Genomic DNA, 25,117 nt, shown 5'->3' on the forward strand with positions numbered 1-25,117 from the left:
ATAGATCACATCATGTTCACCAACTTACTGTTTTTCATCTTGCCAAAAAAAAAGTTCTCGCAAACTACGTGGTATATTTATGCTTTACATATCTTGATTTAGAGACATAGCTTATCCTTCCCTAGGGCATTGGAGGTGAGGCTGTACGAGGAGGGGGCTAAGGGACAGGCCAGGTGCCCTGGCTCTCAGGACAGTGAGGTCCCAATGGCTGAAACCAGCTGGAAGAAATTTCTCACACTTCAGAGAGGGTGGAGTACATCAGGATAGAATTGAGGGGAATTAAGACCCACTTGTTCGTTTGTGCTAGATCCAGCATCACTGGCCGCTTTTCTTTTTTTCTTTTCTTTTTCTAGCACTTAGAATCCTACCCCTACTACTGATGAGTAGTGTAATTTTAGGGAATTTATTTAAATGTCTCTGTGCCTCAGTTTCCTCACCTGTAAAATAGAGAGAATATTTCCACCTCCACATGCTGCGTTTACCTGAGATAAAACTTGTCAAACACCTGGTCCAGTTCCTGGCATGGAGTAAGTGTTCCATCCTGTCAGCCATTTTGTATTATTCCCAAGTTTTAAATGGTACCCCATTCTTGCTTTCGGATGCTGTTGATACAGTTGTATATACCCCAGAAATATTTTCACTTTTTGTTAAAATGATGAAACACCAATTTAGGCACATGTAGTGCCATTGAATATAGAAATTTCATCCCTGAGCCCCCAAGTTAGCTCAGATTTATGCGTTGTTTCCTGAGATTTGTTCTTTATCTGAAAGGGAGTCTGGGACAATATTGTCACGTGAAATTGATTTTTTAAAAATACCCAAGTAGGTTGAACATTGTTCAGAAAGAACACAGGTTAGAAGCTCACGAGACGGAAATGACAGGGAAATTGATGTTTCGTCTATGCTGCCCTGTTTCCGTGTGAGCGACTCTCCTCCGATGGAAAGTCATCCATTCGATGACTACTTTATTGTCTGCTGTGCTGGAAATAGAGTCGTGAGCAATGTGCTCAGAGCTGCACGCTCACAGACCTTGCATCCCTGTGGGGAAGACAGCAGCAAAGAAGGTGCCTCAGAGAGATGACAGATAAGTGACGTGCTAGAGAGTGCCCTGAGGAGGCACTTGGCAATGTCTGGAGACATTTTTGGTTGTCACAACTGGGGAGGGAGTACTACTGATACCTATGAGTAGAGGCCAGCTCAACATCCTGCCATGTAGAGGAATCCTCCCCCACAACCCAAACAAAGAATTATTCGGCTTAAATGTTGGTAGGGGCTAGGTTGTGAAACGCTGCTCTAGATGGTCTGAGAAGCCTTGAGGAGGATGCAACATTTGGGCTGGGATGCAAGTGGTAAGAAAGCAATTTGAGGGAGGAACATTTCAGGAAGAGGAATGAGCAGGAGCCAAGTCCCTGAGGTAAGAGTAGGCTGTGGGAGGAACAGAGAAAAGGCTGGTGTGGCCCAAGTGCGTGAAACCAGCACTGCTTGTAAATTACGTAGGGTTTTGTGGCTGTTGTAGGAGTTATTCAAGTTGTTTAGTGAGCTGTTGAGTTATTATGAGAGTTTGAACATTGTTGTCAGTTTTGAGTTTTTCCCTTTGATTTTATTTTCCACAGAATTATGGCCTTGAAACTGATAACATGAAGAACTTGGTTCTGAAGCTGCGTGCGTCTTGCCACAACTTACAGAATTACATAAGTAGTCGGCGGAAGAGTCCAGCTTATGATGGGAACACCTCCCACAAGCCCCCCAATGAGTTCCTGACTTCTGTGGTGGAGCTCATAGGCGCTGCCAAGGCCTTGTTAGCTTGGCTGGACCGGTGAGTCATGGGTGTGCTTTACTGTGCTGTAAAAGGAGGGTCTGAGATGCATACAATAGCCTGTACTTTGTCCCAAGAAAATGGACCATTGCTCCCTTCATGTCTTTCCACCGGATCTCTCCAGGAGTTCTGGATCAGTAGTAGTCTGTAGGGTCCCTCTGGAAGTTCCTGAAAAGGTAAATAGCAGGAACAAAATAACTTCCGCTTAGAAGAGAGTGGAACTGTGCTAAAGTTGTGTTTTGCTGAGGTTAAACATTAGTGAGGGTTGGCCCTGTGGCCTAGTGGTTAAGTTTGGTGTGCTCAGGTTCAGTGGCCTGGGTTCGGTCCCCTGGCATGGACCTACACCACTCATCAGCAGCTGTGCTATGGCGGTAACCCACATACAAAATAGAGGAAGACTGGGACAGATGTTAGCTCAGGGCAAATCTTCCTCAGCAAAAAAAAAAACCAAACCAAAACAACAACAACAGAAACATTAATGAGTATTTGATTGGTATGAGGACTGTTAGTTGACTTCGGAAGGGATGTTCATTCTCTTGGCTCATTTTGTGATGTTTTTATCTAGCACTTCTCTGTCTCTTTTCTGTTCAGATTCCCATTCTGTGTGTTACCTGAAACAGTTACACAATGGATAATTTAAGCCAGCCTGTTGTGTAGGCATGCTTGTCAGCACACAGTGTGGGATCCCAGTGGGTTCCCTCCCCCCGGCCCCCACTTTTCTTTTTTAAGAATTGTTGTTGCTTTCTAGGGCTCCATTTACAGGGATCGCTGACTTCTCAGTAACGAAGAACAAAGTCATTCAGCTTTGTTTGGATCTGACCACTGCAGTCCAGAAGGTCAGTACATCGTTGTCGCTTTCTCAACTTCTTTCCTCCCTTTTCCCACTTCATCAAAGGGTTTACAGGCAGGCATGAAGTACCATTCTTTCTCTCTCTGTTTTTTTTTTTTTTTTTCTCATCAGAATTGGGGAGAGATGAAAGGCTTTAAGTCAGATGTATTGTGTAGATGGTTTCTGAAAAATGACCAGTGGGCTTTCCATCAAAGATGGCCTCTTTTGTTTTAAAATAGTTGAGCTAGGAGTCCTGTACTTCCTCTAAAATGTTAGAATACTTAATTTTTTAAATAGAAATGCTAGAGTAACTAAATTTCACTATCCTCTTTATTTTAAATACCTTACTGTGTCTGCTTCTTAGTTTTCTTTTCATTTCGACCTCTGTGGTTGGCTTTACCAGTCAGGATGTGCTAAGTTATGATGTAGTAACAAATAACCCACAAACCTCAGCACTTTATTGCTTGATTATCTGTATCCCAATGGGTCAGTTTAGGGATCTGCTTTAATTCTCCCCACTTCAGGATGCAGACTGGCAGAACAAGCAGTATCTCATGTTGCTTGAGCCTGTGGCAGAGGAGGTTCTCACACTGACAAATGTCCTGGTTTGGAAGTGACTCATGTCCATTTCACTCCCAGCTCATTGGCCAGACCTAAGTATCTTAGCAAGTATCTTACCAGATCTAAGTATCTGCCTAATCTTCCTTAGCCAGGAAGATTTGTATCAGTCGGTCTGTAACTCACCTGGCTTCTGTAACCTGAACTTTTAAAAATATTTCTTATTAGACCATCAGCTCTTAAGGTCACTTGCTGTCATATTACCTGGCACATAGCAAAGACTTGTAAAATATTTTTGAATTGAATTGAGGCTATAAAATGTAAGGAAGAACGTGTTCTTTTTTCCTATCTCGCTTGGTTCTAAAATTCTGTGATTCCACATTTGTTTCCACTGCTGAGTTGGCAAAAAGTTAAGAACATCCTTTCCTTGGTCCCCACCGTATTACTGCATCTATAATGGATGTAATTCTGAAAAGCTTTGTACTTTGTGTCTTCCTGGAACTTGAAGAGTGAAGTTGGCTTTGCACGTGGCAGCTGTATGTGGTCCAGTCCTGAGCCGTCATTGAACTTAAGGCACGTGTGGCTTCATTATATGCTTTTGAGGCCATGTTCTTAGAAAGGAGCATGGAGCATCTCATGGGACTCTGCGTTTCTGCTCTTTTTTATGATGTGTAAAATAATTTTGACAAAAAGAGTCTGGTACCAATTGTGGTACATTAATCATACAGCCACGGAGTCCTGGCGTTGGTGGTAGAAGGCATTTATTTCTCTGATACCTTGAGCTTTCTTTTTTTTTTTTTTTCCTGCTTCTCTCTTCCCACAATATCCTGCCTCCTATTTTGATTTTTAACAGAATTTACTTGCGATCGATTAAATGACAGTGTAAGAGTTAAACATCATAGTTAGCAAATGGGGAAGTTTTGCTCTTGGGTGCATCTGTGTTTTATTTAACGGGTCCTAGACTGAGTGATTCATCGAGGCGGCCCCTGCTGTAGTGCGGGGGAGAGGAGGAGAAAGGGATGCAGTTGAAAACAGAGGTGGTAGCAGTTGTTTTCACAAGATGCTGCTGCTTTGCCTAAGCAGGTTGATGTTGGCTTCGTAGGTGTTTGGACTGCTCCTTCAATAAATATTTACTGAGCACTTGCTATGTGGGTCTACTGCTCTTCTAGACAATGGGAATACCAGAGTAAATAAATGGATGAAAAGAATCCCTCGTGGAACTTACAGTCTCTGGGGGAATGAGAAAATTAAAAGATAAATACGCAAACTATATTTCAAGTTCTATGAAGTTGGAGAAGTGCTAAGGAGGGAGTGCCAGAAGGATTGAGACGCTGGCTAGAGTCACCTACGTTGAGATGTTGACGTTGAGTAATCTGACCACCCTGATTCTGTTCTTGTCTGGACAGAATGGGCTGATTGCATTGTCTCAGGTGGCTTTTCTTCTTGTGGTCATAGAGGTGTTGATATGAACTGATGATAAGAAAGGCTCCCCGTGGGAGGTGCCGAACCTGACCTGCTTCCATCAGGAGAGGTGTCCACTGAGCACCCTCATGTCGCTCGACCTGGGTAGTTGGGGCCTCATGACGCCTGGCATGTGATTAATGGTGATATTTTAAATGTGCGTTTAAACAAATGAAAGAATGCTTTTGACAAAGAAGCGAAAGAGAATTTGTCTCTTAGGAAAAATTTAATCCCAACTTAAGGGATACAAGAGGTCTTGTTTTTGTTTGTTTGTGGTTTATTTTTTGTTCTTGGTTTCCCTTTGGTGGTCATTGAATGTATGCTTCAGAGACAGCCAGCCATAAGTTCAAATCCTACCTCTGCCGTTAATTAGCCCTGGGACGTAGGACAAGTCACTTAAAACCATAAGCCTCAATTTTTCTCATCTGTAAAATGGGAATACTAATATTTACCTCACCAGATGATTTGGTGGGATTTCTACAAGTTATTGTTGAGGAAAGAAAACGTGTAATGTGAAGAAAAATAGTGATCCCCCCCAATTTTTTAATTGTATATATATATGTGTGTGTGTGTGTGTTTATATTACACACCTGTGTCCAAAAACCTGTATAAAAGGCAATAGATAAGCACAGTGGGCAATTTGGAAGAAAAATTGAGTCTATCTTAGGGAAAGAAGTGGGGAGGGAACATGTCAAGCCAAAAAAAATTTTTTTTTAATTTACAGAAAGTGCACGTATGACCACATTTATGCATTCGTGTAAAATTAAAAATAGAGAAATAATATAAACTGTTTTAAAAATAATATCTAGCTCAAAAGATTGTTATGAAGATTAAATGAGATATATATAAAGCACTATGCCCACTTAAGAAATAGTAACCTAGGGGCCGGCTCCGTGGCCGAGTAGTTAAGCTTGCGCGCTCCGCTGCGGCGGCCCAGGGTTCAGATCCTGGGCGCCGACATGGCACCACTCGTCAGGCCACATTGAGGCGGCGTCCCACATCCCACAACTAGAGGGACCTGCAACTAAGATATACAACTATGTACCAGGGGGGGTTAGGGAAATAAAGCAGGAAAAAAAAAAGATTGGCAACAGTTGTTAGCCCAGGTTCCAATCCTTAAAAAAAAAAAAAAGAGTAACCTATAATAGGACATATAAAAACCTTGCCCTGTATTCGTTTTCTGGAACCAAGCTTGATGGTTTAAGAAGAGGCAGTTACCAAATATGTTCCTCTTATAGTCGGGTATTTTTTGGTTTATTTAAATTTGAACAATTTTTAAGGATTAAAACTGGCAACATATAAATACATATGAGAATATCATTTTATGAACTTGGATTGAAAAAACATCTTTAACTCTTGATGAACATATGCTTTCTGTAGTAATTGGAGAATGTAGGGGCTTTGGCAAGTGCTAATATCTGTGAGTGCACAAATTAGAAATAACAAACTTGATGAATGAGTTGAATGTCGTTTTTCAATGTGCCGAGTAATGGCAGCAATAAGACTGAATGAGCCAGGAGATTTCACACTCTCTTACAACTATGTGAAGTACTGTTTTCCTCTAAATTTCTTGGCAGAAGATCTGTCAACTCATTGAGAAGAAACCTGTCTTTTCCATTTATTCCTTTTAACTGGGGAATGAAAAGAATGAAAGTTGTATCTTTCTTGCCAGTGAGAAGGAACATGTTCTCCTTGAGTCTTGATTTCTTGTGTCTCTGTCTGTGAAGACAGATGTATGCTTGTCCTTTTTCTCCTTTCCCACCTATTGCCATTTCCCCCTCCTCTTTCTTGTCACTTTCTCTGCATCCTTCCTTCTAAGGATAATGTATCAGGCTCCTGATTTGAAGGATAAATGGTTGCTGCTTTTTTCCCCCCTGTAAGGAAAGCACACACTTCTTTTGAGCATGGTTCAGCTAGTCGCACACCAGGTCCACGGATGAGTCTTCCATTGAGTTTTCAGACTAGAATTTCAGGTGAAGGAAACTGAGGTGGGAGGGGATTGTGAGCTGTATCGTCAATGTATCCTCCTAATGTTGTGATGACGTGAAAACTGGAATCTCGATGGGGAGAGATGAAATGACAGTGGCGGGTGCTGAGTTCCCTTGTGGAAAAAAATGGGGGGACATGAGCAATGTAAAGCCTAAGAAAACTGAACGGAAAGAAAGATAGCCATGAAGGCCGAGGAGGAGAAAGCCATGAGACCATTTAATGAGTGTGGGCTGTGTCTCAGGTGTGTGCTGCATGCTGACACGTGTTATCACATTTGGTTCTCAGCAGTTCTCTGAGGTAGGTTTTCAGCCTCCCCGCTTTACAGAGTAGGAAACGGAGCATGGAGAGGTTAAACGGGTCACCCAAGTCTTCTCAGTGGGTAAGAAGGTAGAATAAGGAACAGCCAGGGAAGGAAGGGGCACCTGATAGCTGCCTTGGCTGGCTCTCTGCCAGGTAGGCTGGCCTGTCTGCCAATCCAGGTGACCAGGGAATGTGGCAAGGCCCAGCCCCACTGTCTGGCTCATGATGGGGGGTGACTTGGTTCCTCCACTTCTTTTTTCCATTCCGTTGCCTTCATGCCAGATATCATGAAGTCATGCCTGCAGCTGCTTCCTCCCAGTAGGAATGGGTGTGGGAACCCACGTTCACAGTGGCGGAAGGTGAAAAGTGAGCCCTTTCACACACTGACTTGAACAATTCAAGGAGGAAGGAGAGCTCCCCTCGCGCATTGGCTCCTTCACCATCAGGAGCCCATTTTCTTGGTGGCTTCTTGGATCTGTCAAGGACTCAAGTATCAGAAACCATGAGGTCAAACATCCATCTTGAATCTTGGGCCCTGGCGTATGGAGAGGAGCTCTCTGCCTGTGGGTGATTTTCTCCCGAGGGTGACAGTGCTCACATCGTTGTGGGGTTTGTAATGAAAAATCGCGAACACAAATTATTAGTTTTATTTCTAGCACGAGACCATGTAAGTTCTGTTTTGCTAAAGTTGACATTGATTTCATAATTCCCTCCTTCAAATGGTGTTAAGAGGGGCTGAGCCATTATGGTAGTTGATGATTTAGTTCCTTGCACAAGATGGAGGAAGAAAAGCACATTTTTGAGCTGTAATTATTCATATTTTCTCCTGCAGTTTGAATTTATATCAGATTCACGCATTTTAGCATTACATAGTATATTTTTATATTTATGTAAATTATATATATTTTGTATTTTAGTACACATGCATTTAGTGTTTTGTCACTTGGCTTCTGTTTTGCTGAGAGTCAGTGTCAATTTTGGGAGCAGGAGAGTAATTGTTATTGTTTCCCACATTTTTACCTAATAGAGAAAATGAAAAATTTTTTTAAGCCTCTGATAATCTGATTATAAACTCACATAGCATAGCAATTGGTAGCCATTTCCACCCCTCCCTCCCAGTGGTAGTAAAAAATAACCTAAAAAGACTTTTTTTTTGAGGAAGATTAGCCCTGAGCTAACATCTGCCACCAATCTTCCTCTTTTGCTGAGGAAGACTGGCCCTGAGCTAACATCCGTGCTCATCTTCCTCTACCTTATATGTGGGACGCCTGCCATAGCGTGGCTTGACAAGCGGTGTGTAGGTCCACACCCAGGATCTGAACTGGCGAACCCTGGACCGCCAAAGCGGAACGTGCGAACTTAACCACTGCGCCACCAGGCCGGACCCTAAAATGGCTTTTTGATTGAGGTGAAAATTTTTGTCTGACACTCCCAGCGTAGTTGATTAATATCCTTCATGTACATGAAATAATTAGCATTTTCCATAGGCTGTCCCCTTTTGGGATTATGCTTAATGGTGCTGAATAAACTCTAGAGTCCAGTTGGTGTCCCTTTTCTCCTGCATGCCCTCTGCTGTGTGGATTGAAATCCTCAGCTGTAGACAGTTCTGGAAGGTTAGCTGTGAGAGTTTCACAATGGCGGTTTCAGTTTGGCTGCTTTTAGATGGGACAATGCTGATTCCTATAATCAGCTAACCGGTTCATACAGTTCCAAGTCTTTTGTTCTTAAGCTGAGTAAATAATGCTTTGCATTCCAGCCCTTTATTTAATGTCATCAATAGCATACCTCAAGACCATTTTTTTGGCAGTGTGTTAATGAATGTTTTGTTGAACCTTTTTCCTCTATTAAGGACTGAAATATCTGATTTAATCTCAGTGGTGCTTAAAATAAACTTTTGTGGCTAAGTTTACTCAAGCTCTTATTTGAAAGCTGTTCTTATAGGCAGGCCCAGAGCAAAAGACTCCTGGCTTGTTGGCCCCATGCTAGCCGAGCCTGGGGTCACGTTTGGCAGCCATTGTCAGGTTTCTTGGACTTGGACTTCTGACTTACTATTCTCTGCACAGTCTGGACAGTAGGTATATTTCAGTTCAATGATTTTTGTAGGTTTTCTGATTAAATAATCAGTCAAATGGGTTCTTTGGGTGATAACCTCCTTGGGCGAGGATTGAACAGAGCCTTAGAAGTCACTGAATGTCAGCCCCATTCCTGCTCTTCCCTCTCTCTCCAGTCGAGTCTCTCCTCCCGACCACGCATGCCTGCTCAGGCTACAGGGTAGGGTGCGTGTCAGGCACCATCTTGGGCTCCAGGAAATATGTAGAGAGCTAAGCCGACAGTTTTTGAAAGTTCTTAGCTCTTACAGTTGTCATTTTCTTCTTTCCTTCCTTAGGATTGCCTTGTAGCAGAAATGGAGGATAAAGTTTTAACTGTAGTAAGTATACATTCTAAAAGTTATTGTAAAATTCCTTTGCCCAAAACAGTGGGAATCACATTAATTAAAGTAAATGCACTGTGGCTCATTATTTTAGGATATACTTTGAAATATTGGCATTTGGGATAGGAGTCTATTAATTTAGACGAAAAGGGAAAAATAAAGTTGTTTAACGATAAGACCAACTGTTATGAAAATTCCTGTGCTTAAATTGGATATATTGGGGTCTCTGTTTTGCTGGGGTTTTTTTTTTCCTCTGAACATTTCCTCAGGGTACAGTTGTACTTAAATTGCTAGCTAGCCTGTTAATCAGGGTTAAACTGATCTGCAAATTTCATTTTAGGCCCATTTTGATTAAAAAAAAATTCTTGGCAAAAATCTTATGATGGCGGGGGGTGTGCTGTGACTGTTTCAAGAGCGTTTTGGTAACTATTCATCATCGCTTCCTCCTTTTGACATAAGCCAGCCTGTGCTCTTTTGATAAGGCCTTCCTCCTACTGATGTTGAGGAATTTAGCAATGAAACTGCTATAAATATATTTTCCATAAATAGAGAGGTTAAACAAATTAGAGGAATGTAAAAAGTGTCGCTTCTTGGATTGTCCCCCCTTGGAAAAAGAAAATCACTCTTTGGAATTTCCTGGTTTCTTTAGTTGTTTAATTTTGAAAGGTTAGATGAATCTGATTGGGAGAGGTAACCACACGTAACCACTGTGATTTTTACATGGAGCCCACTTAACAGGGATCCTCATGTCTCAAGATTTTACCTTGTCACTGTTCGGTGTTCAGAGAGTATGAGCCATTGCCAGAAAGACTGTAGACGTAAAGGTAAAATGCAAACTATAGAAGTCCTAGAAGGTAACAGGGGAAAATCTAGGTGACCTTGGCTTTGGCGATGAGTTGTTAAGTACAATGACAAAAGCACGAACCATGAAAGAAAAGTTGAGGGGCCGGCCCCGTGGCCAAGCGATTAAGTTCACACGCTCCTCTTCGGCGCCTCAGGGTTTTGCTGGTTCGGATCCTGGGTGCGGATGTGGCACTGCTCATCAGGCCACGCTGAGGCGGCATCCCACATGCCACAACTAGAAGGACCCACAACTAAAATGTACAACTATGTACTGGGGGGATTTGGGGAGAAAAAGCAGAAAAAAAAAAGTTGGCAAGAGTTGTTAGCTCAGATGCCAATAATTAGGAAAAAAAAGAAAGAAAAGTTGATAAGGTAGACTTCATTAAAATTAGAAACTCTGCTCCTTGAAATCCACTGTTAAGAGAATGAAAAGACAAGCCACAGACTGGGAGAAACTGTTTTCAAAACACATATCAGATAAGGGACTTGTATTCCAAAATATACAAAGAACTCTTAAAACTCAATAATAAGAAAACAAACAACCCAATTAAAAAGCAGGCAAACCATCTGAACAGATACCTCACCAAAAAAGATACACAGCTGGCAAGTAAGCATGTGGAAAGATGTTCAACATAACGTTTCATTAGGGAATTGCAAATTAAAACAATGAGATACCACTACACACCTAATACAATAACATGATAACAAAATCCAAAACATGACACCACCAAATGCTGGTGAGGATGTGGAGCAATAGGAACTCTCGCTGCTGGTGGAAAGGTAGAATGGTACAGCCACTTTGGAAGGCACAAAACTAAACGTACTCTACGATCCAGCAAAACCAAATAAATTAAAAACTTATAGCCAAAAAAACCTGCACAGAATGTTATAGCAGCTTTCTTTATAAGTGCCAAAACTTGGAAGCATCCTTTAGTAGATGACTGGAGAAACAAATTGAGACATCCAGACTGTGGAATCTTATTCAGCACTAAAAAGAAATGAACTGTCAAGCCATGGAGAAACCTTAAAAGCATATTACTAAGTGGAAGAAGCCAGTCTGAAAAGGCTATGTACTGTATAATTCTAATTATTTGACCTTCTGGCAAAGGCAAAACCATAACAGTGATTGCCAGGGGTTCATAGTGGGGGAGAGGGGAGGGTGGAGAGATGAATAGGTGTAGCACAGTGGATTTTTAGGTGGTGAAACTATTCGGTATGATACTGTAATGGTGGATACATGACATTAGGCATTTGTCAAAACCCGTAGAACAATAGACCACAGAGAGTGAACCCAACATCAACTAATGACTTTCGTTAATAACAATGTATCAACCTTGGTTCACCAGTTGTAACAAATGTACCACACTAATGCAAGATGTTAATAATATCATGTTGGGGTCGGTCCAGTGGCGCAGTGGTTAAGTGCGCACGTTCCGCTTCGACAGCCTAGGGTTCACCGGTTCGGATTCGGGGTGCGGACATGGCACCGCTTGTCAAGCCATGCTGTGGTAGGCATCCCACATATAAAGTAGAGGAAGGTGGGCATGAATGTTAGCTCAGGGCCAGTCTTCCTCAGCAAAAAGAGGATTGGCAGCAGATGTTAGCTCAGGGCTAATCTTCCTCAAAAAAAAATAATATCATGTTATTATTAACTGTGTTATAGTAATATAACTGTATTGGAAACTGTGCTGAAGTGGGAGAGGAAGTATATAAGAACTCTGCACTTTTGGCTCAGTTTTTCTGTAAAACTAAAACTGCTTTGAAAAATAAAATATATTTTAAAAAATGGTGCAGGAAAAAAATATTTTTTTTACCTTGTCAATATTTGGTATGCAGAGAATGTGAGTGATCGCTAAAAAAGCATACAAATGGCTGGGAATGGATCATTCTCCTTAACTGCCAAAAGGGGGTTCTGCCCAGCCTGGGCTCTTCAGGGGTTGTAAAGAAGTTAATATGAAAGCGGCATTTTTAAACAAAGCTGAAATACTGGCACCGTTTTCACAGATTGCAAATACGGAGTCCAAATGCCATGCATTCACTGAGCAGTATTATCAAAACGATTGCCAACCAGAGCTAAAGATCATAGGTGAAGTGCGTTTCTTTAAAATTCAGCTTGAGAGAAACTTGGTTAATGATTGACCCTTTCCTGACTATTTGCCTCTCCAATTCTAGGTCAAGGTTTTGAATGGCATCTGTGATAAAACAATCCGATCTACCACGGATCCTGTTATGAGCCAGTGTGCGTGTCTGGAAGAAGTTCACTTACCCAACATTAAACCTGGGGAGGGCCTGGTAAGAAAATTCTAACAACACTTCTTTTATTTTCAAATAACAACACATTGTCATTTTTTGGGAGGGACATGGGGGGAGATTAGCCCTGAGCTAACATCTGCTGCCAACCCTCCTCTTTTTGCTGAGGAAGCCTGGCCCCGAGCTAACATCTGTGCCCATCTTCCTCTGCTTCATATGTGGGGTGCCTGCCACAGCATGGCTTGAGCAGTGGTGCCTAGGTCCACACCTGGGCTCCGAACTGGTGAACTCCAGGCCACTTAAGTGGAGTGGGCAAACTTAACCACTGTGCCACCAGGCCAGCCCCACATTGCCTTTTTTTTTTTTTTTTTTAATAATTCCTTATTGCTTTCATTATCGTTTTAAATGGTAGATGAAACTAGACTGTCTTCCATTATGTAGTTAGGAATGTGCCATCTTGAACTGTTGATATGTTCTATGTTTTCAAAGTATAAAAATAAACAATTTTAAAACTATACTCATATTCTGAAGGAATTGTCTTAACAGTTTTATTTTTAGGGCTTAGCAATGTAAGGAGATATAAAACATTTGGACAAAGGAAGGATAGTCCCTGGGTAGGAAACATTGTCTCTGCTAGTCTCTATTGGCACTTAGGACGAATGTGAGAAGAGGCTGGTTGAAAGATATGGTCCTTGAAAAATAGTTCAGAGGGGCCAGCCCAGTGGCGCAGCGGTTAAGGTTGTGTGCTCCATGTTCGGCGGCCCGGGGTTCCCTGGTTCGGATCCCTGGCATGGACCTATGCACTGCTTATCAAGCCATGCTGTGGCAGGCATCCCACATCTAAAGGAGAGGAAGATGAGCACGGATGTTAGCTCAGGGACAGTCTTCCTCAGCAAAAAGAGGATTGGCAGCAGATGTTAGCTCAGGGCTACTCTTCCTCAAAAAAAAAATGTTCAGAAATATTTCATCAGTAATATATGAGCTCTATAGTAGCAGGGTCTGAGAATGCATACAGGTAGATACCTGGCTACCTAGACCAGTACGTAGATACCCAGCTCTCCCAGGACCTAGCCTGCATCCAATGTCATTAGTTTGCTGAAATTTAAGTGAAGGAACGGTGAGGCTGATGGATGAGCTTAGAGACTTTGAGTCAGAGACCTGGGTTTAGATCCGGCTAACAAGTGACTTTGCGTGTCAGTTTCCTCATCTGTCAAAGGTTAATCATAATACTAACTGCCTCACAGGGTTGCTGAAAGTGTTAAATTAGATGACGAATGTTGAGCACCGGGTGCTGGGTGGATAGGACCTATGCAGAAATTGGTGGCTGCAGCTGCTGTTGCTGGTGTAGATGATGATGAGGACGAGGAGGTGGGGGACGGGTGCCTAGTGTGTAGGTGGCAATGGGGAGATATCAAGGCTGTCACTTCTCTCAGATAGGAAAGCAAAAATCGGCCAAATATCGACAAACCCACATTCTTAGTTAAGTGGGTTTCTAAGTAAGAAATATGATAGTAAGACTGCTCGGGTGTCAGAGTAAATGATGGGTTGTAATAGATTCGACAGGAAGACTTCCCGGAGGTGAGTTTACAGTCAAGTATTGACGTGGAGAAATGCTCCAAGTGGGCAGAAATGGAGTTGTCCTTTCAGATGGTAAAGTTGTACAAGCTGATGCTCTGGGAAGAGGATTAGTACTGTGTGTAGGAGAAGCTGCTTTCTCTGCGAATGAAAGTAACAGGAGAGGAGAGGAATGTGGAGAACCTGGAAGGTGTTCGTATTTGAGGAGATTCTCATTACAGAGTGGGACAGGTTGCTGAGCAGAGCAAGGTCCGAGTCAAAGTGATTTCTGAGGAGGAGCTGTGTTATTGCAATACAGATACCAGGGTGAGCAACTCCTCCTTGGCCAATCTACTTTTTCCGCTCTTCCTCCATCTAATAAAAGTTTAATAGAAATTTTTTATGCTTGATGTGTCAAACTGCAGAAATGTTTCCTCGACGATACGGCATTTACCGCTGAGTTTACCTATCAGGGTTTTTAGGAAGGAGCGTATTTATTTTTATGCTTCCCTTAAAATTAAGGGATGTGTGTTTCTAATTGACTTCCGATGTTGTGTTACTTTGCAGTCTTCGCTCACTCGTCCTGGTCTGGGTTGTTAGCGGCTTGCCTAAGTCACCCTGCAATGATTGTTAATACCAAATTTAACTGGATACGTTGTGTCACTAGACAAAGAGACGGTCAGGAGCGAACAGTCCTTGTTTGAAATGCCTCATTGATTCAGCAGGTCTGAGAAGATGCCTTCTGAGTCCCTGGAGTGATGGCAAAATTCTGTGCGCCTGATACACAAATTATAATATCAAAGAGATCCCCTTTCTGATTTCTTTCACTAGTATTTCGACTTTAGTTTCCCTTCACCGCTCTTTGGATCTTGTTTCACAATCTTTTAGGAGGCTTAAAAATGAGTATTGTTCTGACAGGACTGCCTTTAATGTTTTATAAGTTCAAGTCTCACTTGCAGCTATATTTCTAAATGTTGGAGTAATGAGTTAATAGGTTTGTGACTCCCTCTAGGGCATGTACATCAAATCGACCTACGATGGATTGCACGTGATTACGGGAACCACAGAAAACGTAAGTGCATGTCTGTTAAAAGCTGTTGTATGTTTCAACCAGTTCCACACAGAATCTCTCTAGTTTTCATTTAAATATGTGCGTGCTGTTTTATTATCTGTAATGAGAGCATGGGTGCCTGTTTTGTTTATTTCTTTTGCTAGCACACAGCTTATCACCAGCTGTTGTCAATTTCTTATTTAAATTGTCCTTTATTGCTCTCATTCAAACACCTTGACCAGTTTTAACCCCCGCCCCTGTGTTAATTATTCCTTTCACATCCTGGGAGTGTTAACCCATAAATACAAAAATAATGATCTCTTTGTTGTTGAGAATCGTTCTTAGAAGAACTGGAATTGGTAGCCATATGTGTAAAACAGAGTGTTTTTGGTTTGTTTGTTTAATGGAATTTACATGTGTTACCAAAGCAACTATTTCGGCATTTTTGCATGACATAGACTCTTTTTATGGAATTGTATTTCATAGTATTTGGCATGATATTAAAATTTAGTTTTTTCCCCTAATCCTTTGAATAGAAAAATCAGGGCTTTTTCTACTGTAAGAGACTTTGTACACTGTTCTCTCCCCTTTGGAAATTTTGCCACATGAAAGGTTTTTCTTTAGCCCCTCAAAGTGTTTTGAATTTGTAAAAAGTAGCGCCAATTGGATGCTTTCTTTTTGCAACCTACGATATGGCTAGCTTTTGAATGACATTGATATGAAGCTAAAAATGTTCAAACAGCTTCTTGGATCTGTGTAAAAGAAGCACGTGTATGTGGAATTATCTATTTAATCAACTAAGACAAGAGGAAATAATTCCTGAAAACAGAAGAAATTTGGTAACTACTTTTCTAATCTGGTGGAAATACGGGTTGAATTTTGAGCTTCAGCTGCTAGGTCTTTTGATAAAATAAAATGGCATGATCGTTGATGAGGGTTTGTGACACACTTGATTTTTGTAGTAAGAAAAAAATGACATTGCTTAAGGCAGTCAATGAATTATAAATAAATTGAGTGGTTCTGGCAGACGAATGAGTGGAAGATGGTAGTGTCTTTATGCGTTCTTTGCTGAATTACAGCGAGAATATACTGAGAACCACTGGGAATTTTTATACTGTGTCACTTGATAGGCAGTAACAACACAGGAAGTTCTGCTTTGAGGCTGGAGATGGTGCAAAAGAAAAAAGGCGTAACGCATTACACGGTTCATCCCTTATCCTTGTCAGAGACTTCGTGTATTTCAACTGAACCGTGTCAGGAACATACTTGTGTCCCACAGAGTGCATCGTTTTGGAGTTGGATGGGTTCAGAAGGACGGCGAATGTCATTTCAGTCTTTAAGGAGTTGAAGTTTTCCATCAAGTGCTTTGGTGATGGCGTTGTTTAACAGCCAAACCTCTGTGGTTCCAGACTTTGGTCTTCTCCAATCTTGGATAAACGTGTAGAACACTATAATATTACTACCAGAAGGCACACAGATTTCTCTTCTTCACCACCCCCCCTTTTGTTTTTAAGGATGTGTTGAGTGAGAGACTCAACAAGCTGTTTTGGAAGCAAATGAAATATCTAATATAATGATACATTTCCTAGAATTTCTGCCAGAAGCATAAGAAAGGGTCAGGGATTCAAGGTTTACCTGGATATAGTCAATCCCAGTGCTCCCATACAGGACCGTACAGACGTCATCCCAGAGAGAGTTGGTTTCCATTTTGTTAAAGATCAAAAAAGGAAAACTTGTCTTATTCCATCTGGTAATCCATTTGAAAATGTCATTCATTCTTTCAGTCATTCAGCTTGTGTTCACTGAGTACCTGGAATATGCTAAACACTTGCTAAGTCTTGTACATGAGGGTGGGAAGTTGGGTAAGAGCCCACTTCTGAGAGGCTTAACCTGGATATTTGACACTTAAATGGCAGTAGAAAGTGCCAGATCCAGGACAGCTTTCCAGCTATCACCTAAGGTCATTATGACTTCAGAGTCACAAAGTTTTCATGGAAGACTGGTATGGAGGGTGGTAGTAGATGGAAATCACCCATGGCGTTCTCAAGGGAATTGTCTCCATATGCCTCTATCTTGCACTCCAGGCTGAAACAATGCCAGTAGACCACCTCTGGCCTCTGGCCCATTTTTTTGGGAGGTTATCTGAGAAGCCAGGATCATTCCAGGGTCAGACTAACAGTATCTAGTGATTCTCTGTCTGACTTCTTTTTTGATGTTGTTTAAGACCTTGAAAGGATTCTTGACAGGATCCCATCCATACTCCTGTTTCCCACCCCCAAGATGAGGGAGAATGAGATTAGCCTCCGAAGAATAGATGCATTCTTCTTCAGGTCATCACCCTTGTGCAGCAAACCAGAACAAGCATCATTTTTCAGTAGTCCAGCTCGTGGTGAAGATAGGCGAGATCTACTGCCCTAGGGAGAATTTTGGTATCAAGCTCTCTCTTTACCCGTGTTCTGCCAAGCTCAGCTCTTAATCACTTGGTAGGACATTTGAGAAATGAATGCATGAGGATCCTTAGGAAGGCAAGTCAATTGAGGTCACTGGGGCTTGGTTTTTAAGATTCCACATCTATAATTAGGGACTTCTTGGCCTCAGGGCCATCATTTATAAAGTGAAGCTTACTTTAAATGAATCCCTAGCCGAGGAAGATTAACTGGGCTAGACTGATTATGATCAGACTTACCAAAATTGGTCTGTAACTATGGGTTAAGCATCTGATGCCACGGCAAAGAGAAGCATTGATACATTTTTTTTTAAGTGCCTCGAGAGGAAGAGATTTGAGGTAGGCCATCTCCCTGTGGTACCCAGGATGCTAGTCTCTGAGGTGAGGCGCTGCTGGTTGTTAGGGTGACAGGCTAAATGTTTTTTAAAATAACTGTCACAGTCACCTATGCCTTGCGTCGGACCTAGATAAACCAAATGGAATGTTTCTGCAGTTTAATGCCGCTCCTCATTTCTTGTTGAACCTCTCACAAGAGCTGAGGGAGAAAATTCAGCAGGTGTGTCTTGGGTTTTATGGCTGCCTCCTTACCGTGTTCAAAGGTGCTATTTTTTTTAAGGATAGTTGTAATCTGTTTCAAGATTCAGCCAGTTACATAAGTTATCAAATAAAACACTCTGGCCTAGGTAACGTTTGATTATAATTTGAAATCAAAGGTTTATTCTTTCCTTCTCTTTTGCTCCTTTGAAATGTCTTAAACTTTAAGAGTTCTAGTTTGATTAAATCAGTAAGAATACTATGGGCAAAATATTTGACAAATAAATTACATCTATATATTGATATATACACATATGTGAACATGTATATGTGTATGTATTTACAAATTTATAGCAAAGTATTATTGAGGGGAAGCAAAATATGGACTTCATCTCATACTGAAAACACATTCATTTTGAATGCAACCTGAAAATGAAAAAAAATTTCGTTTTCTGTAAAGAATTACATTTTCTCTTGTCACCAGATTTCTGTTTTATTTTATTTTTATTTATTTATTTATTTTTGAGGAAGATTAGTCCTGAGCTAACATCTGCCACCAATCCTCCTCTTTTGGCTGAGGAAGACTGGCCCTGAGCTAACATCCATGCCCATCTTCCTCTGCTTTATATGTGGGATGCCTGCCACAGCATGGCTTGCCAAGAGATGTGTAGGTCCACACCTGGGATCCGAACTGGCGAACCCCGGGCCACTGAAGCGGACGGTTAGAACTTAACTGCTGTGCCACTGGGCCGGCCCACCATCTTTCTATTTTAATAGCATTGTGATAACATATAAAACGAAGTTGAGTAAAAATAAGATTTAGTTTTAATAATTACTTAAAAGGAAATGGGGTGACAGAGTTGCCATGATGATCTTTACATGTTAAACAGTGGGTCAACTTTGACAAGATTAGTTTTGATAGGGATATCTGTAAGGTATTTTTCAGGTGAACCAGTGGCTTTCATCAGCTCATCATGTCGACAGTGTGTCCCCCTCTTCCTGATAGGTTAGGTGAACCCAGCTGTTCTGACAGATTATCTATCATAACAGGCCACTAATAAAATAGATAACGCAAGTATTCATGTGCCACGTTCTAAAGACTGTATCTCAGGGAACTCAAGTATACTGTGTGATATTTCTTGAGAAAATTGTATTTCCATTACTCGTTGTCTACAGAAGAAAGAAGGAAGAAGAAATAGAAGCAGCAAGAAGTAGAAGGTTTAAAAATTAAAGCAGATCTCTGTTTATTTCTAATAGTCTCCTGCAGACAGATCTCAGAAGATTCACGCTGGGGATGAAGTCATTCAGGTCAATCAGCAAACTGTGGTGAGTTTGTTCGTTGAGACTTAAAAGTGACTATTTCCCTCTAGAACTTTTAGCTAAATCCAAAGCCATTTTGCTTGAATTTTCTAAATTTGCAGTTTATATCCAGTTTTCCATAATTTTAAGTAGTGCTAAGATGAACATATTTGTATCTGCCTATTTGTACCTACCTTTGTGCTCACAGCTGATTTCCTTGAGAGAAATTCATAGGTCCCATTTTTCTTCATTCATGAGCGACTCTCCTCTCCTCTTTTTCTTTCTTTGAAGGTGGGATGGCAGCTAAAAAATCTGGTGAGAAAATTGAGAGAGAATCCTTCAGGAGTTGTGTTACTGCTGAAGAAGCGCCCCACGGGTACTTTCAACTTTACTCCTGCTCCCCTGAAAAACCTGCGGTGGAAGCCGCCTCTTGTCCAGGTATCTTATCAGTTGCAAACTTTCATCTGGCCTCTCCGCTCCTGAACAATGTCAAATTTCTGATATGTCTCCAAAAAGCAAGATTAAAATTTGAAGGTGATTGATTTCAGGAGTTTGTTTGTATATGCCTAATTATCCCAGAATCCTACTTATAGGAAAATATACATTCTAGATTTGCACTGAATAGTTTGGGAGCCACTAGCCACTTGTGAATATTTAAATAGTTGAAATGAAAAGTTCAGTTCCCCAGTCTCACTAGCCACGTTTCAGATGTTCAGGAGTTAAGTATGGCTAATGGCTGTCATGAGCATTGCAGCAAATTCATTCTAGTCTTTCTTCTCTCTCTTTTCCAAAGCACAGTTAGATAAATGTGTACAGTTTGAATGCTCACCTTAGAGCACCTGGGACATGGGGTTGAGTCCTTAGCAGAGGTTTACCGCAGCAGGGGTAGGGACTGTGGGAGTGAAATACCCAGCAGAGAGCTGTATCACTCCCTTGTTTAGAATTGGCAGTCTTGGGTGATAATACAAAGCAGACCGACTTTTAGTGAATTTTATTATTTAAATTCTCTCCAACAATACACTCCTTTATTGCCTACACCTGGGTGGACCATGCTCCCTGGCCAACCCCCCTCGTTATGCCGTGGGTCCTAAGTGTTTATTTCATAAACTGTAAATGAAAAGCAATGACGTTTTAATGCCCTTTTATAAGACTGAGATTACAATTTATATGTAACTGTCTTGCAATTTATATGTAACTGATTTTATTGTGCATCCTCAAGTAGAAGGAACAGTAGGAGTCTCAAGCTATCAATTTGGACATTTCATGATACATAGAACACTGGAAATATGCCTACATGAGTACATTAATAGGGGAGAGTGTTAAAAATAAATAATAGGTTGTGGAGCGTGGAGCAAGGAGGGGGGACAAATAATTAAAATCACTTCCGAAATAATAACCGAGCATATCCATTGACCCCCAGCTGCTTATACTTGCGTCACTCAGTATAAGGTGTACTTGTAAATTTTGGGGGAATTCTCAGAATGTGTTACTTAACATCGAGAGATCTTAATTCATCATCAATAGTTGGAGTATCTGCTGCGTGCTGGCTCTGCCAGCTACTTGGTACATGGGATAAATGTATGGTTCTGAAGAAGGGGAGATGGGTATGGACTGGGTAGGTGAAGGGACCTCTTCTCGAGGAGGTGGGAGCACTTTGGAACCTGGAAGGCTAGGTGGGATTTGACAGATGGGAGGCCATGTCATGGAGATGAATGGTATTCTCTCTTTTTGGTGAGGAAGGTTGGCACTGAGCTAACATCTGTGCCAATCTTCCTCTGTTTTGTATGTCGGATGCCACCACAGCATGGCTTGATGAGTGGGGTAGGTCTACGGTTGGGATCCAAACTCATGAACCAGGGCTGCCAAAGCAGAGCACACAGAACTCAACCACTACACCACTGGGCCAGCCTCAAGAATGCTATCCTTTTTTCTTCCTGAGGAAGAGTTGCCGTGAGCTAACATCCGTGCCAATCCTCCTCTATTTTTTTATATGTGGGACACCTCCACAGTGTGGCTGGTGAGTGGAGTAGGTCTGCACCTGGGATCTGAACCTGCAAACTCCCGCTGCCAAAGCAGAGTGCGTGGAACTTTAACCACCGGGCCACGGCACCAGGCCCAAGAATGCTTAAGACACACACCTGCAAACTGTGGGTATGCTGCCATCAGCAAAGGGTGGTGTCTTAGACAAGGTTTCCTAAGCAGAATCTGTGACAGAGATTTTTGTGAAAGTGATTTTTGAGGGCACGTGCTTCAGGTAAAACTTGTAAGGGAGGGAGGGAAGCAGAATAAGGAAGGGAAGCCAGCAAGGTGCTGTCTTAGGTAAGTGTAGGCTTGGCATGTTATACAGGTGTGACCACACAGTGATGGGCTCCACTAGCTGTCCTCGGGAGAGGCAGCTGTCAGCTGAGGGCTGAACGGAGAAGGAGGCAGCTGTGAGCTTTCAGTAAGTGACACTCGTGGTAGCGGGTTCGCTGGCGGGCAGAGGGGCCCTGAGTAGGCACCGTAGCCCACTGTAGGAGTGAGTAGATCTCTCCCTGGGGCAGAGGGCAGGACAGAAAGCTGGGCTTCTGGGCTGAGATGGCACAGAGTGCCCGGCTAAGGAGCATGGCCTTCGTCCTACAGGTGCCATGTTGGTGGTGGTTTTTTACATTAATATCTGCATTAGTTTGCTAGGGCTGCCATAACAAAGTCCCACAGGCTGGGGGCCTAAAACAAAAGTTTATTTTCTCACAGTTCTGGAGGCTCGAAGTCTAAGATCAAGATATCAGCAGGATTGGCTTCTTCTGAGGCCTCTCTCCTTGGCTCGTAGACCGCCACCTTTTCCCTCTGTCCGACATGGTCCTTCCCCTGTGTGTGTGTGTCCTAATCGCCTCTTCTTATAGGGACACCAGTCATACTGAATTAGGGCCACCGCTAATGACCTCATTTCAGCTTAACTCAGTCAACCAAATACAGTCACGTCCCGAGGTCCTGGAGGTTAGGACTTCAACATGGGAGTTTTGAGGGGGTCACAGTTCAGCCCATGACACTGTCTAGACACAAGACATACCAGGTGGGAGCTGCTGCACGTCTAGATGATGGGTGATGAGGTTCTTTTGGGTGAGGCTGGTGACAGGGGCGATTCCAGTGAAATATTAATGCAAGAGGCCATTTGGAAGAAGCATCAAAAAGACTCACAAAACAGCACATAGTGGTTAGGAGGGGGTGTCTGGAGTTGAACCCCTGGAGTTCCAATCCCAGCTTTGCCATTTATTAGCTAGGAGATGTTAGACATGGTATTTAATCCTCTAAACCTCCCTCCTGATTATTAGTGTTGACTGTTAGAAAGCCTTTGTGCTAAGGGATGAGGAAGGCAAGCCAAGCAGGTGTGAAATGTGACTGTGAACATGAGTCATGATATCGGTGACAGAAATTAGAACATCAGGAAAGAGCCGCCTGGAAGACAGAGATGATGGGTCTTTTAGGCATCAGTGAGTTTGAAGTGATAGAGGAAAATTCAAGTAGATGTGTTCAGAAGGTAAGTGAAAATTATTTCAAAGCACAGGCTAGAGTTAGTGCCTTGACCCCTGGAAACTCAGGAAGGGACACAAGTTCGTCTTTTCCAGTTTTGTCTGCCTTCCTGCCGAGTTCCACTAACTGAAGTTTGGGCAAGAGGTGATGGTGAGAGATGAGACACCGAACTTTGCTTCTGACCCAGGGAGAGAACCACCATCAAAATGCAGAGGTCGTTTTACAGTTTAGCTACCAACTGTTCTCGCGATGCGTCGGGATATTTTCAGAATATAAACTCTGGTCGACCAGTACTCCGCAGACGTTCTCAGCTCCCTACCTGGGCGTTGCTCTGTGTCTCATTCTTCAGGGTCCTTTGTGCCTGGGTGCCCACCTCTCCTTTAATTCTTGTCAACATCATTAGAGTTGTCCTGTCACAAAAAGGTGTTCCACGTTCTGTTTTTAGGCCACAGTCCTGGTAAATGAGGATTATTGGTGCAGAAGTAGTCATCAGTGTTGCTTTTGGAGAATTCCTGTTCTGTGTAAATGTTTCAATTCACTTTGGCTTCTACTTGTCGAGGGCCTGGATCCTGGCCCCGTGCTTCAGACACCGTCTAAGATTGGCAGATTGAGATGTTCATCAATTACGTATTGACTAGAGTTGACAGACTGTACGATAGTGGCCAACATCCAGGATATGGGGATTATGTTTCTCTGTGCCTTGGGGTCTCCCCCAGAAACGGGGCTGTCACTGTGAACACTGGCTATCCCAGTCCTTTGAGTCCTTAGATCTCGTTCACAGTCTTACTTCGGGGAGCCTTAAGGGTCTTGCATCACCGTCTGGGCTAGATAGGGTTTGAGGTACCTTTCTATGTCCATCCAGGCCCGAGCACAGTTCTCATGTGGTGCCTCCATTTCACCGAGCATCTTCGTGCCTTGACTCCGATTTCCTTGCTGTTCCTGTCCCAACCAGAAAACACTGACCGTTGTTGTTAGACTGTAAAAGAGAGAAGATTGAAGTTCTTACACAAGATTTTAAAAAACAGGTTCTTGGAGACCAATGACATAATTAAAGTGAAGCTGTGTGGATTTAAAATTTAACTCATATGTCTGTGTGTATGTCTATCATACTAAATTAAACAGCACAAGGGTTGCGCACTTACTGTGTGACAAGCAATGTGCTAAGCCAGTTACATGTATTATATCACTTAATTCTCACAGCTACCCTGTGTGGGTACTATTCTTGTCCCCATTTGTTCCCATTTTATAGATGAGACACAGAGAAGTTAAGTAATTTGCCCAGGGATACACAGCTAATAAGAGGTAGCACCAGGGTGGCACCCAGACAGTCTGAGCCCACACTCCTAGTCAGTGGAAGCATTGTTAGTGATTTGTATGAATGAACTCATTTAATCCTCACTGCAACCCTATGCAAGAGGTAGTGTCAGTGTGGCTGTTTTTCAGAGGAGGAAACTGAGGCACAGGTGTTTAAGTGATTGTCTTAGAGCTAGAATTCTAACCCGGGCAGCTGGCTCCCGAGCCTCTGCTTCCCACTGTGCATCTAGTCTTTCAGAACTCCCAGGGAATTCTGAATGTCTCAAAGAAGAATGCAGTTGATTGTGGCTCGTAGCTGTAAACACGTGAATGACCTCATTCCCTGTTTCCACAGGGGCCGGTGTTGGTTTTGGGGAGGAGGAAGCGTGTACGAAGAATAATCTTCAATTCAACCTTCACCCTTTTGCCTATTTCAGACCTCACCTCCACCCACGACAACCCAGTCCCCTGAAAGCACTATGGATACCTCGCTGAAGAAGGAGAAGCCAGCCATCCTGGATCTTTATATTCCTCCTCCACCGGCCGTTCCCTACTCTCCCCGGTACGTCCTTGTCCTTTCCGTGATGTGCACGTCTCCTGAGCATGGAGATTCTAAGTGGCGGTGTGAAGACCACGAGGATCTTGAGAGGACAGGTCGCTAAACTCCAGTGTGACAGGGCTGAGTCTTGAAATTTCTGTTAAGAAGTGTGATCCTGGGGTGGCAGTTGGGGGGAAAGGTTGAAGGTGGTCAAAAGATACAAAATTCCAGTTAAAAAATAAGTCTTGGGGTGTAACGTACAGCATGGTGACTACTGTTAGCAATACTATATTGTATATTTTGACAGTTGCTAAGAGTGTAGATCTTAAATGTTCTCACTACGGGGGAGGAAAGAATTTCTAACTATCTGTGGTGATGGGTGTTAACTACACTTACCGTGGTGATCATTTCTCCA

The 25,117-nt window shown here is 42.5% G+C and overlaps 1 protein-coding gene across 1 annotated transcript in view; it reads left to right on the forward strand.

The window, feature by feature from the left end:
- CNKSR3 (CNKSR family member 3) overlaps positions 1–25,117 on the forward strand; it is an 86,408-nt gene that overhangs the window by 53,970 nt on the left and 7,321 nt on the right. Inside the window, exons 3-10 of the mRNA XM_046669266.1 lie at positions 1,614–1,816; positions 2,565–2,652; positions 9,340–9,381; positions 12,400–12,519; positions 15,044–15,103; positions 19,320–19,388; positions 19,653–19,799; positions 24,602–24,726. Of these exons, the coding sequence (XP_046525222.1) occupies positions 1,614–1,816; positions 2,565–2,652; positions 9,340–9,381; positions 12,400–12,519; positions 15,044–15,103; positions 19,320–19,388; positions 19,653–19,799; positions 24,602–24,726 (854 nt within the window). The remainder of the gene's footprint in view (positions 1–1,613; positions 1,817–2,564; positions 2,653–9,339; positions 9,382–12,399; positions 12,520–15,043; positions 15,104–19,319; positions 19,389–19,652; positions 19,800–24,601; positions 24,727–25,117) is intronic.

This window comes from Equus quagga, chromosome 8, assembly GCF_021613505.1.
Source record: "Equus quagga isolate Etosha38 chromosome 8, UCLA_HA_Equagga_1.0, whole genome shotgun sequence".
NCBI classification, from domain to species: Eukaryota; Metazoa; Chordata; class Mammalia; order Perissodactyla; family Equidae; genus Equus; species Equus quagga.